Source organism: Clavelina lepadiformis, chromosome 1 (genome assembly GCF_947623445.1).
Source record: "Clavelina lepadiformis chromosome 1, kaClaLepa1.1, whole genome shotgun sequence".
Lineage (NCBI taxonomy): Eukaryota > Metazoa > Chordata > Ascidiacea > Aplousobranchia > Clavelinidae > Clavelina > Clavelina lepadiformis.
This window is the reverse complement of record NC_135240.1, coordinates 25,712,284-25,731,072: the sequence shown is the minus strand read 5'-3', so window position 1 is coordinate 25,731,072 and position 18,789 is coordinate 25,712,284. Positions and strand designations below refer to the sequence as shown.

Genomic DNA, 18,789 nt, shown 5'->3' with positions numbered 1-18,789 from the left:
ATAAATTCAACCAAATTCAGTCGGAACCGACTAAAACAATACATTACTAAATAGTTAATGGTGGTTACAGCGAATGATATGATGTTGTTAACTATGTTGATTAAAGGAACTTCACATGGAGACAAAACAATTTAACATATTCTCGAACGAAAGACAATAACTTCTGCCATATATGCACTTGGAGTTATATTTAAAAATAGTATTTTTTTTATTAATTTTAATCACGTCCTAATCTTTACGTTAATCAACTAGTTTAGTTTAGTTTTCCCACATTTGGGAATATAAAAAGTAGAATTTCGTATATGGTCATGAACTTTGAAACAATCCCGCCTCTTGGCAACAGACACACCTTTTAAAACTCTTACGACGACCGATTGCGCAATAGAAAGCCGTCCATACCCCAGTAAAAACCGGTTGCCAGTCTGACATGAGAAGTTTAATGCATCTTTACTTTTAAAGATAAAATATAATGACAACTGTACAAACCAGAATATATAGTGTTGCTGTGGAATAAAGAATATACAGCACGTCGTCTATATCATACTGTAGTTTGTAAATTAAAAGAATATGACCTCACAACCCATTCCTGGGGTCTATACCCACACAGCTTTATTGGATAAACACTCGATTTAATCATTAGAAGTACCTTTAAAAACAGTTATGTATGGTAAATAAGCAATAGTCGCTAACTTACAGTAGCTATTTGCACAAATGTAAGATTTTTATTGCTCATATTCCAGAGTTAGTTCCCCGAACTAAGTCATGCGATAAATATGTTTAGTTAGGGCGCTAAATTGAATTGGCAGCTATATTCTGTACAGTTATCTCGCATTTGTTTATTTGTTGTTGATAAAAACGGAGTGGTGTGCACATGTCGTTGTGAGAGGCACTGGAATGTATGCGGAAGAACGTGGCCATTAATTCAAGCACCATTGCACAGACACTTACTGTACTTAAAAGCGTGCTTTGGTTGACATTTTTGTGATCATGGAAGGTGTCAATTAATTGCTTATACTGTGTCAGATTTTTATAAAGAAACTCAACTACTCGCAGCGCTTCAGTCGATTGAATTACTAGCGCACGAAGCTTGCTAATGTGAAAGAAGCTTAATAAATTTGAGCTGGCATCGTTTGCAAATTTGTAACCTGAAACAGCCGAAGAAGCAAAGGCTCTTGTTCCCGGCCTGGAGGAAAGATTTAAAGATGAAGAATCTCAGCAAGTCCTGGATGATATTCAAACCAAACGAACTTTCCAGTGTTGAGAATTGTTTTGCTGACGTTTGGTGAATAAACACCAACATGCTGCTTTTACCAGCACGAGAATGAGAACTGCTCCAGTGTGATGAAGTCAAGAACTGTTCCTTAAAAACTTGTACAGAGAGTCTGTGTCAGGTGAAATAACATTTCCAACATCTGCCAGGGGTATCAATTACTCCAGTACTGTGAATAGTTCTATACTCGGTATCTTGTTACAGTTTCTATCCAGACCATTTAAATTTCACGACTTGAGTGCTGCTCCATATATCTTGATCTATAGTTGGTTGCGTTTATATGCTGTCGGCTACCTATTCTTGACTTTGTTAGCAGCAAGGCTTGGTTGGCATTCAAGTTGACATTTTTTGTCAATACCTGTAATCAATGTTGTACGATGCCAGACCTCTAAGCCATTCAACTCTAGCTATCTAGAGTACTGTGATATTGTGTGAGTGTATTTGGAAGAAACACCTGTCTTTGTTTCTTGTTTTGTTTTATAACAACTTTCACAACAAAGCCGTTGTTCGGGTCGTCAACTAACTATAGCCTATTGTTAAATTACAGTATGCTAGGAGTTACCTGGCGACAGTATGAACAAAAGTTAAAATGCTTTGCCAACTGACTTTGCTAGTAAAAATATTTAACTTTACAGTATCTCGTTATTCGAGTTACATGTTGAAGCAGAGTAGTAAAAAACCATTCTCTCCTAACGCAAGACAGCGATCTGACGCAAAGGGCATCAGAAAATTGTTAGTGAAGATAGGCTACAATTGCTCAACTGTTTAAGCATATTCCGGGAACCGTGATGCAGTTATGGCTGCCGAGGGCGTGTTTACAAAGTTTCTATTCATCAAGATCTTTAAAGCTCGGAAGTAAATTTTTGTTTCAATTGCAGCAGATCTACTTTGCCCCGGAGGTAAAGTGACTTTTCCTGCTCTCTAGCTACGCATAGTCAGTCCGATAAAACATCAGTTAGGAGCAAAGTCGGGAGTTAAGTCTCGTACGCAGAACAAACAATAAAGTTGTCTACAGCAGCTTTTACTTCAGTTTTCGTTCTCTGTATGTCGGTATATTCTTGACTAAAGTTTTACTTGTAAATGTAGAATGCAATCAGTCATACCAACAATAGACTTTTCGTTAGTCAGTAGCCGGACATGAAAAGGTGCTGCGTATAATTATGCATGCGATGGAAATTTGTGCGTCCGGTTGAATTTTGCAAAGAATGTAGTAGTAAGTTTTTGAAAAATATGACAAGTAGGCTATTTGCGGAGGAAGTAAAAAGCACAATATACCCAATACACTGACGATTTGAACATGGCAGTTAAAACTGTATGTACATGCACTACACACGAAGATTTTGTCTATCACTGGTTATTTTTTTTTTGCAATTCACGGCAGATTTGCATAACGAGAGTGCGATGTTAACCGAAGGCTAAAGTGCATGACTACAGCTTACAGCACGCAGCACCTTTATTTGCAGAAGTGAATACGACAATCCAACTTATGCCGACAACAGCTAAATTAATAGGACGATGGCCTATCATTAACCCGGGCAAGTCCAAACTGGAATTAGTTAAGTGCGCTTCATTTGAATATAACTTTCTGGTCAACATTGCCATCTATTTACACACCGCAATATTACGAATATTGCAAACAGCGTCCGTAGCTTTATACAATTTCAAGGATGGATCTTTTAAAACTGATGTTGGTTTTATTTGGTTTTATAACGGCGATATGATGGATTTAACAAAAAACTTAAACAAACAAACTTCAAGTTATGTGATGTTATCACGTGCAATGTACTTGATGTGTTAATTCAAACCGGAATATCTGTTAAAGGTGTGAACACGTCGTGCGACTCATATACCAAAGTGTCAATGTGTTGACAAGTATATCCTATCTAATTCAATTACTTGCCATGACGAGGCATTCGCAATAAATGGCTGTTAAGATATAATATGACAGGAAAACTATTCATAACCGTCAAACCATTCCCAAATAGGCTTTCAACCTCTATTTATAAGCGTATGGCTTGATCTTATAGTATATAAATTCCGATAACCTTCGCAATCAACATTTCAACGATTGGATCGAAAACTATTCGGTATTAGCAGGTAGCGTACTCACGTTAGTAATCATATGCCATCGAATAGTTAGTCGCAAAGACGACGGAAAGATGCATATACTGTATATGTCAGATACTTAACAGTAGTTTTTGCTGGAATACGTTTACAGGTAGTTTTCTTACCTTGCATGCGGGTTGTTCAACATTTGTTGATCAGCAGTTATTTATGTCTTGCATAATGTTTTTGTAAGCTGGCTTCCTTGTAAAGAAGGAACGATTCCGATGAACCTGTATAGCACAATAACAAAGAGTGTAACAAAGAAAAGAGTTTCAGACAACAAAGCGTTGCTTTGAATCAGCAATTTGAACAATACTAATTCAACTTTCACAGGCGTAAGTAAATGATAGTTCAATATAGTTAATTATTACACCGGACAACGTAAAACAACTTAGTAAACAAATTATACTAAAAGCTGAGATAGGTCTATCTGTTGGATATTTCATTTCTGGAAAGCGGAGTAAACTGACGGATTTATTTTCGGTTTTAAGGAAGACAGTTATCAAGTTACAAAGCGGTACATCGTTGCTTTGAAAGGTACAAATTGTTAGTTACGTCATTGAGTTGTTTTTATATTGCTTAAACTTTAACTTTAATTATTGTCTGCAATGTAAATTTATACTTCGGGTACCAGCAAGCTACATGTTAGCATTTTACATGTTACATGTTACATGTGGGCAAACGTTTCAAAATAAGACAAACGAAAAACTTTTAAACCTTAATTTTACGTCCGATTTAAAAATTTGTCGGCACGACTTATTGGGTTCAAATTTCAAAATACGCCAATAAGCAAGAACCCTTCCTGATATGATGTAAAACTATGCGAGAGCAAATTGATGATCGATCAATTGTAACGATGCTTTAAAATACTTTACATGCGGCTTCCTTCGTTCCTGGAGAAAGTGGCGTTGATTAAGTTGAAACTTGTTCAGTTTTTGGTAAAACTTGTCGGAGAGATAAATGCTGCCACCGGTAGAATAGGTTTGTTAATTGATACGTAAATAGCAATTTCACCTGCATAACGTCATCACTTGCATACCATGCTAAGAAGATTAGTCCAAACTTTATTTAAAAATTTTACAGTTTATGTACGAACAGAAGAAAATATTTAGTCAATTACATAATTAATTATATACTTTTTCTGTTGTGTAATCTTGTAATGGTATGACGTCAACCAGTCGTCTTTTAAGGGCGGATGACTGACTGGTGCAGTAGATGAGGCTGTAAATGATTGACACCCGAAATGCGGAAACTTGCATTGTACAGGCGCCTGTCAATATAAAACACACAAAACGACAAAAAATCAATCTACGCAAACACATCAATACTTTTAACACATTCTGTCAAACAAATTCAGTCTTCACAAAAGTAACACGATATACAGTTCATAAAATGAAGGTGCTTGTAAGTTTTTGGCTCTGAAAGCCAAATGAATTTTGTAGTGTCTTCTCTGTTGTATGAGATGTAAGAATACGAACAAATATTTTGCTTTTACTTGACAAATTTGGATGTAATGTCAGCTGTAAGTGCCTCCCGTATTGCAGGCTAATTGAGGTCTCGGTGAAGGTTAATCAAAAACATTTTCCAAGGCCCAAGCAGCTTTTAAAACGTAAGCTGATAGATGTGAAATATGTAAGTTCGTACGGATTTAGCTACGGAAGCGCATCAAATTTCATTTTTGGAAGTAGCGCAGTAATCGCCGAACACAAAGCCAACCGAATCCCTCGGTAAAATGAAAGCATTTTTTACCAAGTAAAATTCGTCTGATCTTGCAAAGGCAGAAGAGTCAAAACCATAACAGATAAATAATTATCATTTAGTGTTAAGTAATTTTCCACTAACAAGGGGCTACAATATTTGAGAAATGTTAACCGGAGACGAGGCGATTTGCTGATGCACATACAGTACGTTCATTGGTTTTCCACGTCAATTCCAGAAACCGATAAAATTCTAGCTTCATAATAAGTAGCCCAACTAGGCAGCTGTGATATATTTTCGACTTTTGTTCGATATATTATTGCCACCTCAACGTTTGGCATGGCGTCTTGCGTTGTTGTTATTAAGCATAGATCGGGTCCAAATTTGCGGACACAATTATTCTGTTTTAAGAAACCTAGTAGATACTTATTGTACATATATTTTGCCATGCTTAGATATAATGGTCTTTCAGATTAACGTTCAAGTCATGTTTTGCAGGCACAGGGCAGTGCGTAATGAAATGTTGGCGAAGATGTTTCAACCAGGACGCAAATTATGTCACAACCAAAATGGCGGACGCGTGAGCAAGACCAATTTCGAAGGTAAACAAAGCTTTTGACGGTGAAGCGGCTAAAATCTATAGTAAATTATTTTTTAACTAATATAGTCCGTTAGATTGTGGTAACTTGTTCAAATTTGTACAGAAGATCAACTAAATTACTTAAAAAAGGAATCAAAAATCTTATTACCAAGATGGCTCCCTATGTGCCCTTATATCATCGCAGTATGCAAAGCTGTGTTTAAACTAAGATGAGTGTGAAAGTTTACATGAAATGGTACATTTTTCGTAAAAACATCTTATAACTGGACAAGCAAAAGTAAAAATAATTCAAGAAACAAACCATACCGTAGTCAATCCAAAAATCAGCCAAGCATGCTAGATCGTGTAAGATTGCTATATCGGCAAATTTTGTTCATCGCCGCCGCAACTCAAAGGCTCCTAGTCGGTCACTTCGGAACTTGAACCCTGTAGGACGTTCAGTCGATCACCAAACATTTAACAATATTCCTCGAACATTAGCAAAATAATAACTAACTTTACATTTTTAAGCCCTATTTCATGCTATCCAACAGCTAAGTGTGCGGTCACTTTATTAAATGCGGTCACTACATCTACGACATTAATAACACTTGAATTTGGAAACCTTTTTCGACAATAATGCTTATAAACTTATAAGCAGAAGGCATCGGTTGTATTTTCAATGGTTTATATGACCCAAACCCGCTTCCTTTAAACAAGCAGCGTATTTGTTCAGTTACAACATTTATAAGGTTTAGTTTAGCACTCCTGAATTGATAACAATGATTGCAAAGCTGTTACCGTCTATATTATAGACTCTATAAAATGTCTCATTGCTAAATGAAACCTGTAGCTGCGTAAGCCTATACCTACTTTGTTTAAAACTTGGGCGTCATGAAATAGTTCAACAAACTTTTTTCACAAAGCTGGTTAATCATAGCGAAGCGCATTGTTGAAGTCAGCAAAAGATTATAGGTGTATTTAATTACCGGTTTGTACCATTTCCGGTTTGTACCAAAACGTAGCAGTTGAATTTAAAAACACACAAAGCTATCCCTCTCCCTATCACTAACAACATGTATAGCCTATACTCATATAGCATACCTGTTAATTATGTAAATGATGTTGATAGATTCAACACCTTCAAAACGCATATAGAGATAAGTGATATAACCTAACTGCAAATGAGTCTTCCTAGTTACATTCTTATAAAATCTAAGCGAAAACGGTAGTTTCCCCACAGATTTTTAGAAGATGGGAAATCTTTTTTGGGAAAAAACCTTAAAGTTTCAGAATAAGTGGTAAGACCTCGATAAGCGATCGCAAATGTGACATATAACTTTAAAATTAACGGTTGCATTCAGAAACCGTTTATGTCTAATCGCACGAGTATTAAATAAGTCTGACAGAGAAAGCAAAATACGCTTAAACACGAAAAGCATTCAATGCACCTGTACACGTGGAATAAGCTTTGCTGCACCTGAAACGAATTAACTGCGCCACCTTGCGGTAATTATAACTTTTTTGATGTGGCTTGATATTTTAAACGACAACTGCGTACGTGCTAAACTATGAAAAAGTATCTAGAGCGATTTAAAGCAAGTATAAGACGTTCCAAAATTTTATAGATAGACTAAGCTATTCCAATAACAATAGCCATGATAGTAAACGTTAACAAAGGCTACTGGCAAAGCAAAGGTCGCTTTTAAGCGTGCAACAGACAAATGCCTAAAAACGAGCGTTAAGTAACTTACCCCAATGCCCCGGAAATCAAAGGAAACCATGAAAAGTTAATAATATCATCAGGAAAACAATGTCGTGATGCAATGTCGCTATATCGATAAAAATTGTTTCGAAAGGTCTGCCATGAAAAATCACTACGCTGTCTTCCTGCAAAACAAGTTTGATCCGTGTCAATATACAGCCTTGAAACACCACGATATTACAATCTATAATTTCGATTAACCAAAATTCGATAATTTTAATGAAGCAAAATCACCTTGCTAACGAATTTAACTCAAAATATGCACGAGTATAAAACTATTTGTAGTATTACTGTGCTCCGTTAGTCTGATAGGTTTCTAAGCTATCTATTTCAAACAATTCAACAACTATTTTAGGAATTCTTTTCAACAGGCAGATACGAGTCGATCATCCACAATTCAGCTCATGACATATTACAATAAACAACAGAAGAAAAAAAAATTCGAGTCTCAATCAAACCATTCAATTTCAAAACAAATCAAACTAAACCTGTTTCGAAGTTGCTTGAAAAAATAGAAGATTCCTTTACAGTCCCTTAATGTGCTATGCAAATTTAAATTACGACCACCATGTTGATATCACGCAACCAATTTCTACCGTGGTAGTGGTAAGATTCGCCTGGTTTCTATGGGGCCTACTACGTCACGAGTTTATTAGCTTCGGATTGCGCAATTCCACGCGATTGCCAGCAATAACTAGCAGGTTGATGAGGATATTCATTTCAACTTTGATATGATAACAACGATAAAGTCAAAAATCATCTCAAACAAATTAACCGTCTTATCACTTGCCCGAGACAACAAGCCGGTCTGTTCTCATAAATCGTCAAGTAAGAATAATGAATAATCAGCAGCGTACGCTTTTCGATCATGGTCAGAGGTGATAATCAAAGGTATTTTGCAATTAACCAATGCTTGCACCTGTGGCTGGGAATGTAAGCATACGATATTCCTTCTACCTGTAAGTTATACTCGTCATTTTTATTTAAAATTATCTGTTATTGTCCCGAAATTTACAATTGTAAGCTTAAGACTGGGTGACTCTAATACACAATGACATGTTTTTCATCGCTTCTTTGTTAAGTACTTTTGTTACGAAATCAGCAGGTATCACGGGAATATGGATTTCCCAGAGATATCTTTCGATGACGTAGTTGAGTTACCAAAAAACGGTATCATTTATAAGAATATGTCCGTTTTTAACCTTTCAGATCACATAAGTCTTAAAATGCTTCCACTAGTCAATGTTTTAACAAAATATCACGTCCCTTTTTGTTAGGATAGAAACATGAGGTCCCACATGAGTGAATGTTTCTAAAATTTATAGTAAAGGTAAGTTATATTATAGTAGCCTACATCCTACTTTACCACATGAGCAATTTTTACAGAATGGAGTGTTCTCAGACGAACCAATCCGTGGCGAAATTCCCAACAATATGGTAAGAAAAAAGCTTCGAATGTGTCTCGGACGACAAACGACAGCATTTATCTCCAAATTACAGATATCAGGTGTACATGAGGTTAGTTTAAACTTTGATTTAGCAAAAAACCTTCAAACAATTTTTAACATTTCATTAAATTGGGCTAACTGCTGCAGCTAACCATCACCCGCCGGCAAGCTTTAGCTTCATTTTCTTGCTGGTTCTTGATGGCTGGCCGCCTATACGTAACATCATAGTACTCGTCCCAGCAAGCTATAAAATGTTCGGATCTCAAGCTTTGTGCAACCCCTGCTAACTTTGGAATGTAGACCTATTAGGCCTAAGCGATGCATCATATATTTTATTCAAAAGCAAATGGCAGCAAACACACATACTGGAAAAAATGCTTGTTCTACTCTAGTCTTGCAGCTGCCACCTTAGCCAATAAATTTATCCAAAAATTTAGCTTCCGTTTTGTTCACAATTTACGAGGGTAAGTTTTAAACACATAAATATCAGGAATCAGGAAATGTACAAATCAACAACCTTTTCAACATTGGTGCAACTGCCGCACCACCCACCAACCATTGCACTTCGACTTAAACTTTGAGAAACGTTATTTTAAGAAACTCAAAACTAAAGCAAAACCTGGGGCTTCCTTCAGTATTTAGAGCAAACATAAAAATTTTACTGGTACTACCCTCCGAGTGCTGAGTAAGTATACGCAAAGTAAGTTTGATGTTGTCGCCGATATAAACTTGCTCTTGCTTTCGCTGTTTATGATCTGATCCACACGTGGGTTCATGCTATGCTCATCTTTATTTTTTTGTAAATTTCCATTCGTGATCACGTGCCTTTTTAAGAACTAAACTTTTGATAATCGCATGTCCGGCCTTCGGCGCGATTTCACAAGCCCCACTGACGACTTGCCTCTATAGTAAATAAGCTATGCTAGCTTTTTTCTTGTTTCACAAAGCCGCTGATGACATTTACCGTTGTAAATATTTAGCTTTCTGGCTTTACTGCAAGTGAATACCGGACAGTCCACCAATTAGTGAACTTTATGTGATTCCACTCACCGGGTATTTATGACGTTTTGATGAAAACGCTGCGATTTGATTGGTTTGCTATTGTCACCCTTTTTGACCTAAGTGGAAAGAGTAAATTGCAGTTCTAGTCAGCTAGGATAATGTTTCATTAACCATATTTACCTTATGTTACAGTCAGGTACTTTTGTATAAAGAAAAAAGTCTCACCAACGTTTTAAGGCTAAACTATGAGGACTTTTTCTTCATATACTTAAACAGCCTCTTTACAGACCCAACCGTTACTACTACCTTGATCACGTGACACGCAAAGCTACGACTACTTTTTGTCTTTGTTTGTTTGCAAGATCACAGGTTGCCAAAGTGGCAACCTGTGATTATTTTGAATGAACTTGAACGGAATCAGATGTGTTTTTCAAAGGTTGCAACAAAACAGAAGTTTTTATTTGGGAGTAAATACATCATTTTTTTTCATATTTTCAGCTCTGTTCGTCATCATAATTCATATTTTTGGAAACGATTTGGATTTGACAAGTTTGATTCTTTATAACTAAGTTATTCAAGTTATAACTCTAAGCATGAAACAAAAATCACCACATAATCGATCTTTATTACAGCACAGAAAAAAGAAAACAGTAGTCATAGGATGTTGAATTGTTACAAAATATGGCTTTGTTTATGCAGGCTTTCAACGTTCTCAAAGTTTTCAACTATCAATCCACTTGGCGAATTCTTAAAATTCCAAGGAAGAGCAGGCGTTGATACATGTCATGTCAAAACGTGTCACAGCATTTACTTCCAAGTTAGAGCTATTGGGCACATCTCAGGTTAACTTTAAGTTTTTCTTTTATTTTCAGCAATTAAACTTCGGACGTTTTACTTTTTTAGCATTTTTCTTGTAATTTATAACGCTTACTGATGTACATAGCTAGCAGCAGCTAGCAGTCCTGTAAGGCTTATCTCTGAATTTTTCAAAAAACCTTTGCAAATTGAAGCGATAAATCATTCAACTTATGGCGATTGACCCATTGCGAGTCAAAACACAGCACGTAACGCATTTAGCCAACCTATAGTGTACCGTCATATATTGCACCCATACTGCATTAACGGCATCAGCTTTCCATTTAACAACTACGTAAAAATTTAGATCAAACTCGGTACAACGCAGCATGCTTATTCCGTGACAACTGCACTACTCATTTCTCACTGTAGTTAAACAAATTTTTTGCGTTTTCATTTCAAGGTTTAACACGTAGACATGTAGCATTTTTCGCTCTATATACTGTACTGGTTGCAAATTCAGCATGCAGTGGACATGCAGAATGAGTGTTTGGGCGGCGTTTGTCGATATTAAAAGGAAATCCAACCTGTTTCGTCTTAAATTATCAAATCTAAATTCTATTATTAAGCAATGTTTATCAACGTGTTTTCTTTGAAATGGAAATTTGAAGGTTTTTAAACAAGTTGATTTTTAAGCTTACTTTTTAAAATTATGTCGTTTTTCCAAGATTTAGAAGTTAAAATATGAAACCATGACTAATTTCCGTATACAATAAAAATACCCTGCTAGTACTGTAATTCAATACAACGCAAGGCTGTTTAGAGCTGTGTTTAAAACCAATAACAATGTTTCTTATAATCATCAAATCACATAGTACATAGAACAAAGGTTTTCAACGGGCTTTGTTAATCGTTACCAGTACCACAGCATATATTTAGTCCTGCGCAATGTTTTAAAATTTGTAATATTTAACTTGAACAAACATTCAGCGGAACTTCCATATTTGGAAACCGAAAATTACTTTCCGCTTGATCGATTCCACGTCACCTTCTTTTTTTAAGGCCACACCCGTTAAAGCTGATGCAGTGAACACGAAACCGAGATGACATCGAATACAGTACTCCGGCAAAAACCGGCTTTAAACCAGTATCGTTTCCATGGAGACCCGCTTCGAACTGGCAGTGACTGATTCCAAACAACCGCTATTGTTTAACCTAAGATTTAACCATGGGGTTATCTTTAGAAAACGCGTCTTTTCACAACCTGTCTGCATAACTGAGTACCCAGTAAAGGTAAAGAACGTAGAAAAAAATTTTGGCCATAATCAGTTATTTACCAACACGAGTTATGCTGGTCTCTGTGGATTCAGCTATATTTTTGTGGACACAAAACGTTTGAAAGCGATCGTCAAGTTGAAACATCAAAACACGATGCAGGCATCGCATATCTGCTTATTTGTTTCTCGTTTTACAAGATCACTTTGATGTTATCAGCCTATTGCCATTTAATATTTAAATTTTACAACGTTTTGTTATTACTAACTTGAATAATCTTTAATTCGTTCGTGGGCGTTATTATGTAATCGCCATGTATTAAGAACAATTTGTATTTTGATCAACTCGTTCTAGCTTTTTACGAGAAACACGTATAAATGCTGAGTAGTCGCAAACAAACTCCGGTATGACCCAGCAAGAATTTCTCCCAAATTTTTTGACTTCTATGTTCTAAAATCATTAGTGGCACCACCTTCATTTGTGACCGTAGGTTATGGACCAGAATTAAACTCCATGACTTGGGGTTACACTTTTCGGCTATCTTAGATCTTACTCAAAATAAAATATGACGTCAACATTTGGTACCTACTCTTACGCTCTCACAGAAAGCAGTAAATAAAAAGGCAGGAAAAACAAAATATGTCGCGATATCAAAGAGCAGAACAAACTGCTGACAAAAGATCATATTACAGCCTTGGTGAAATACCTACATGACGAATGACGCCGAGATATTTGCGCCGAATTACAAAGCGCAATCACTAAATATGTAAAAATAAACCTTGAACGAACTTACCAAATATAAAGATATTTAGACCTTAAAGATGTTAACCAAGTTCTATCTAAAACATTACTATGTTTTGCGTTAACTTACAGAACAATCTTTGAAGCAGAATCGACTTCATTCCAGTGACGACAGCACCTCAATCATCTTATCTTATAACCTCTCAATGGTAAGTAACAAGTTCCAGGCGTGCTTTATGCCGGCCTTTGGTAAGAGCATATTATGTTAATGCAGTCACCTGTGTTTAGCCACCATACCTGTACTTCCTAAATGTCTAAAGAATTAGCTAAGTCTATACTCTTGTCACATCAAGCAAAATCCAAGTACCTCTTTTGAACTGACCGGCAGAAACTTGTTCATCATCAGGTGATGCATGGATTATGCTTTTCTGATTTCCCATTCCCTGTAATGAAGGCGTTAAATCACTGTGATCAGTGTTTAACAACAAACAATAGAAAACAAATCTATAAATTCGATAAAAACGAGAGCTATATTATTGCTGAACATACAAGTTTTTATAGTGAACTCAAAAATGAACTCTTCAATTTCTATTTTCATCAACTCGTTATAGCCTTCCATCGTCAAATCACCTGTAAACGCAAAGAAACTCCGACATTGTAACTGGAATATTTCTTCAAATTTTCTGACCTCCATCTTCTAAGGTCGTTAGTGGTGCCACCACTATATTTAACCACAGGTTATTTAACCACAGGTTATTTAACCGCAGGTTATTTAACCGCAGACCTGAATTAAACTCTAGGTATTGGAGTAACAGTTTTCAGCCACCTTACACATCTTAATCAAACAGAATGAGTCGTCAGTATTTGATACCAAAACCTCTTTCACCTCCACAGAACGTGGTGAATTAAAAACAGGAAAACTAAAATATGTCGCGACATCAAACACAAAAACGCAAAATGTTGACAAGCGTTTATTTTACTTTTTCTGCGACACATCTATGGGATGAATGACGCCGAGGCATCTGCACCGAATGATAAAGTGCCTTTGTTCTACGACAATGACAAAAATTTCATACGTCACCCAGACAAACACCTAAAATCACTTGACACAAATATAAGTTGAAAGCATTTAAACTTTTTTAAGATTATATGAGAGCTCAGAGCAAGCAACGCACAGCCCTTAATAGCAAACATAAAAATAAGGCTTAAACATATCTACCAAGTTCTATTGAAACTATGATTATTTTTTGCATTATGTTACAGTACAGTCTTCGTGGCAGAATTGACTCTTTCAAAGCGATGACACCATCTTCGTTCAATTTTTTTCGTATCACCTCTCAATGGTAAGTAACAAATTGCAAGCGTGCTTTTTGTACTAACCCAAAACTTGTTTATGATAAAGTGATGAATTTGGCATACTTTTCTAGTTTTCCGTTCCCTGCATTGAAAGCCTCAAATCACTGTAATTTGTGTTTAACAAGAAACAATCTAAAATCTAAAACTCAACGAAAACTAAAGCTATTTTACTGCTTAACATACAAGCTTTTATGTTGAAGTTAGCAATTTTCATTTTGCAAGCAAAACGGAATTGGATTGTGAGGAAAGCTCACGTGATTTTACCGGAAACATCATTTCCTCTTTGCTCTTCAGAGAAGAGATAATTTTATTATTTTTAAATAGCAGGCTGGATGGAAGAGATAAAAAGGTCGAATTAAGTGTCCATTTTGGACACTGAATTCAAAATGAGGGTGGTACAAAATAGCAATCCTGCCTCATACTAATCTGCTGCCAAATAAAAATGCTACCATTTGTTATAGCAATCCCAAAGCAATAAGTAGGCCCACAGTATGATGTGCAATGCAATATGTTTTAGGCTGCATTTGTAACGTCAACATACCTTCTCAAGCATTAATGATGATTGTAAATAGAGAAGCTTGGGGTCAGATTAAAACAGGTATCTAAGCCACATACAAAATCACCTTACTACTAAGCCTTTGCAGCCAAAAGAACGTTTCTTTTCCCAGAATGCACTGGGGTAGTCAGAATAAGGGGTTATCTGGGCTGGGGCCAATGCACCAGATTTAATTACAAACAAAATATATGTACTGTAAGGCTACAGAACTAAACTGAAATGCATTCGTATTATCAATGATCTGTTTTACAGCACGAAACCTTTAAGACTTTCTACAACTTATACTTGTTGTTGTCTAGCTAAAGGTACTGAACTGTCTTATTGTTTTGCTGAGTTTATTCATGCCAAGGATTTTAAAGTAAAAAACAAAAAATAAATCCTTTATTTCAACTATATGACATCTTCCGCAGCAGCTATAAACTTTTTATGTTGTAAAACATGAAAAAAAGGGTGTTGTCACGTGGAACGTTTGCGTTTTTCTTTCATGTCGGAAATTTTTTAATTTCTTTATTATTCCATTCGTCCAATCGGCGGTCGACGATAGAGGAGATAGGCGTTCCATCTACCAATGAAAGAGAATAGTTGGGCTTCATGCCAAGATGCATGACGTAATAAATCGTTTTTCCTTGCTTTCCTACGCTTTAGACCTTTGCCTTTCAATTACGTCATCGCTCTTCAACTCAGTAACAAAATAATGGCTGCAATAAATTACCGTCCCTTGAAATAGTCATATCCTGAAAATGCCATAGCCTGTCCTGAAAATGACACGTCCCGTAAAAGCGATCGCAAATTTGTGGATACATATTAAACTTCTGTTCTAATTTAAATAACAGACCAAGGTTTCACATAGCACCTTTGCCACGAAACAACAAATCTAATTGTCATATCGCTTCAAGTGATACCAAGAAACGACCTATTGAGAGGGTGCCCCAGAAATTCCTGGGTAAATGGTAGTTAAATAGTTTAATAGATACTGTTGTTACAGTAGATGAATATAGATATATAGTTGCAGCTATTCCTACAACAGTGGTTGTAAGAATACCGTCTTCTTTATTGTGACCAGTTTGTTATTGATAATGTTAATATGAAAAACAGAAATATAAAGCAAATGAGAAATCATGGAAAATAAAGAGACATCAGGCATAAATACTAGCAAAAAGTATTGCTATTAAATTGATCAATTTTTAAAATATTGCTATCTAATAAGTAAATAAAAAATAAGTGAAAACAAAAAAATATCTTCAGATCAAATGAAACAAACTTAGCATCTTCCTTTTTGGACAAAACAATGGCAGATGGGGTATGTGGTGAAATACCTCTTTACAGCAGTTCAAAGACGAACTTGTGGAAGTTTGGCGACCGAAAAGTGTTTGCCTGAAATTTACAGAAATTACAGAATACATTACATTTTTTCTGCATTTTGAGTAATTGTTTTGCTCACCACTTGATCTGCTGTAAGGTTGGCTTAAACATTTCTTCAAACTGCAAAATGCTACAAAAGTGGTTGCTATACTTTACTGTACTTGGTGTCTTTGAAAACTTGTGACAACACACAAGAGTCATCATAAAAATTGCAATTCTCTCATTATGTTTTTAGATTGCCTTTCCTTGAATTGGAAGAAGTAAAATGTCTGGGAAGTCAAAAGCACCTCAATGAAGAAACCGTTGTTGTGTATGACGTAAAGATTTTCCAAGTACATCTGCTAGGCTATAGCTATAGTTGGCACAACTGAATATTAAAATTGAAACTAAATTCAAAATAAGCATGTTGCATTACGTTGAATGAACTTATAAACATTAAAGAATAATAAACGCATATTTACGTATGTCTATTAGGTTATACAAATGTTTGACGTAACCAAAATGTTTTTACTTTATTTAAAGTAAATTTTGAGAATATCGAAAGTTTCTAATGACAAAGACTGGATTTTGTTTAGCAAATTAAGGACGAAGTTACTTAGAAGTAAAAATCCTTAGTAATATTTTACCGGTATTTTGGGTATTGGCATAATTAACAAAAGCATTAAAATGAGCATTTTAAAACATAACATAGAGTCGATGTTAAACTATTGACCACATTATCTTTGTATATTTTGCTTTACATGGCTATAGACTAAACACAAGAAGAATATGCAGCCACGTTTTGAACATTTATGAGTCACGTACGAGACACTCTATCTCCTAAGTAGCAGACGGTGCACCAAATGCCCTTTTCAATGGACTGAGCGTATTTGCGTGCCACGTATACCGGTTGGGGAATGTTGCGTAATCAACTGTCGAACCAGTTCAGGCAAGTTTAAGCCTGTTTAACGTTACAGCATGATGCAATGTTGAGTAAGTAAGGGCAGAACTTAACTGCCAGAAGTTTAAATTTTCAAAACCATGAATAAATGTAAAGTTATTGAAATAGTAATTCTTTTCAAGTAAAAGTTAAATTAATTAGCACTAGAGAAAATAAGGTTGGTTAATTTCTAAACGACGAGTGAAATCCCATTAAAAGTAGATGGGGCTACAAATGGACTTGTAAACATCATGAAAGGTAAAAGATGCTGCTTCATGCAACGTGCAAATATTTGCATGCAGTGACTCAGGTCAAAACCTAGCTTTGATATTTGAATGTATATGGCTCCTAACAAATGTTGTTTCTATACCCAGCATGTTCCCTGCCGTTGTTTTCTGTCATTGCAAACATTTGTAATATTAAAAACATGTTGCTGGGGGAATTGAGAATTTTCATGAAACATCCTTGAAAAGAGCTTTATTTTCAAAAGACAATTAACATAATAAAATAACGCTTTGACTATGCGGCGTCTCAGCAAACCAGGTTAAAGACATCAACGACTCGATTGCTTTAAAACAAATTTTTTAGATGATATTATTTTGTTTCAGGTGATATATCCAGATACAAGTATAAGCAAAGCTGCTGCGCAATGGGTGATAAATTCCTGAGAAGAAAACGAAATCATGCTGGAGGTCAAGCTACTACGTCATATCCAAAATTCTTCGAACATATCTTTGGTGTTGGAAAGATCCGCTCTCATCCACCCGGATACTCATTGACCAATCAGAACAAAAAACTTCAATCTTTTTCACTTGTCTCCAGCCACACATCTAGTTATTCTTATGGAGCTTATTGTTTTATAGCTTTTAATGCTTTTTCTTCCATCCGTGTGGTCTTGTTTTAAAGCTAACACTTCGTCACTGCAGTCTGCAGTAAATGTGTAACTATGCAGTTTCTACATGTATATTTTACATGTAATCAAAAGCATAACACTGTTTGTCTTCATATTTTCTCGCTTTAATATAATCATTTATGTCTTTAAAAATGTTCCACTTTTAAACTAACTGCTCACCAAAATATACCTTAATTTGGCAAAATATATCTGATTATAAGCTGATACGCCAAAGCGCGATTTTCCTCCTGACCGCGTAACCAAAAATTATCCAATCAGCGGCTGGCAGTAAATTTCAGCCACGTGTTGCGCTTCTCAGATGTTTTTGCGTTCCCGACTGCCATGTAATGACGCATATTCTTTCCAAATAATTCGAAAAGTTTTACGCAGTAATTCTTTAACTATATCACCTTGACAATTGCAATTATAGTCGTGCAATAATTGTCTTATAATCTTGTACTTGTTCATGAAGTAAATTTGTGGCAGTTTATATTTGAAATCGTTTGCCTGTTTAAGGTTTAGTGAAGATATGCATTTCTAGTTCTTGGTAAATTTTATATCCGTTAAAAATAAAAGATTTTAAAACTTTAATACAACAGTTAAACATAGATTTGACTATTTTTCTTGCCTTATGTTTGCATATTAAAACTGAGTTGTGAACGGTCAACAATACTATTTGCTTTTATGCCATATTTTGATGCTGGTATATTTCAGAAATAGTTCTGCTTAAAAACTTTAAATTGTATTTCCTGGACGTTTATGTACAAGATACATCAATAAATGCAGAGACAGATTATAATACGTGGACTGTTAATGACAAATCTTGAAATTTGAAAGTGTTGTAAGTGCCAATTGGTTACAGATAAAAAACTACTTATCGCCAGCATTTGGTAAAGAGTTAGCTCAGGCTATTTAATCAGCAAACTGCATAAACACACATGGACTTAATTGTCATAATTGATTATACAAAAACTTACTTTCCAGTCATTTCCAGCGCAGACACATTGTCTGTAGCAACTTAACG

At 35.6% G+C, this 18,789-nt stretch overlaps 1 protein-coding gene across 2 annotated transcripts; it reads left to right on the top strand.

The window, feature by feature from the left end:
- The first annotated feature begins 3,688 nt into the window (after positions 1-3,688).
- Positions 3,689-18,580, top strand: LOC143445217 (uncharacterized). 2 transcript variants are annotated; one of them, XM_076944164.1, is made up of 9 exons: positions 3,689-3,913; positions 5,573-5,676; positions 8,806-8,937; positions 10,569-10,711; positions 12,813-12,889; positions 13,944-14,023; positions 16,190-16,555; positions 16,705-16,882; positions 17,482-18,580. In XM_076944164.1, coding segments are annotated over exons 3-7 (306 nt in total). In that variant the 5' UTR covers positions 3,689-3,913; positions 5,573-5,676; positions 8,806-8,932; the 3' UTR covers positions 16,191-16,555; positions 16,705-16,882; positions 17,482-18,580. The 2 variants fall into 2 exon arrangements, with proteins under 2 accessions (XP_076800279.1, XP_076800269.1); XM_076944154.1 differs by having other exon boundaries at positions 3,690-3,913; positions 16,190-16,286; positions 17,482-18,579.
- The last annotated feature ends 209 nt before the right edge of the window (positions 18,581-18,789 follow it).

Coding starts and splice junctions, on each gene's coding strand:
- LOC143445217 (XM_076944164.1), top strand. Junction 10,712..12,812: donor AGCTATTGGGCACATCTCAG/GTTAACTTTAAG, acceptor GTTAACTTACAG/AACAATCTTTGAAGCAGAAT. Junction 12,890..13,943: donor TATCTTATAACCTCTCAATG/GTAAGTAACAAG, acceptor ATTATGTTACAG/TACAGTCTTCGTGGCAGAAT.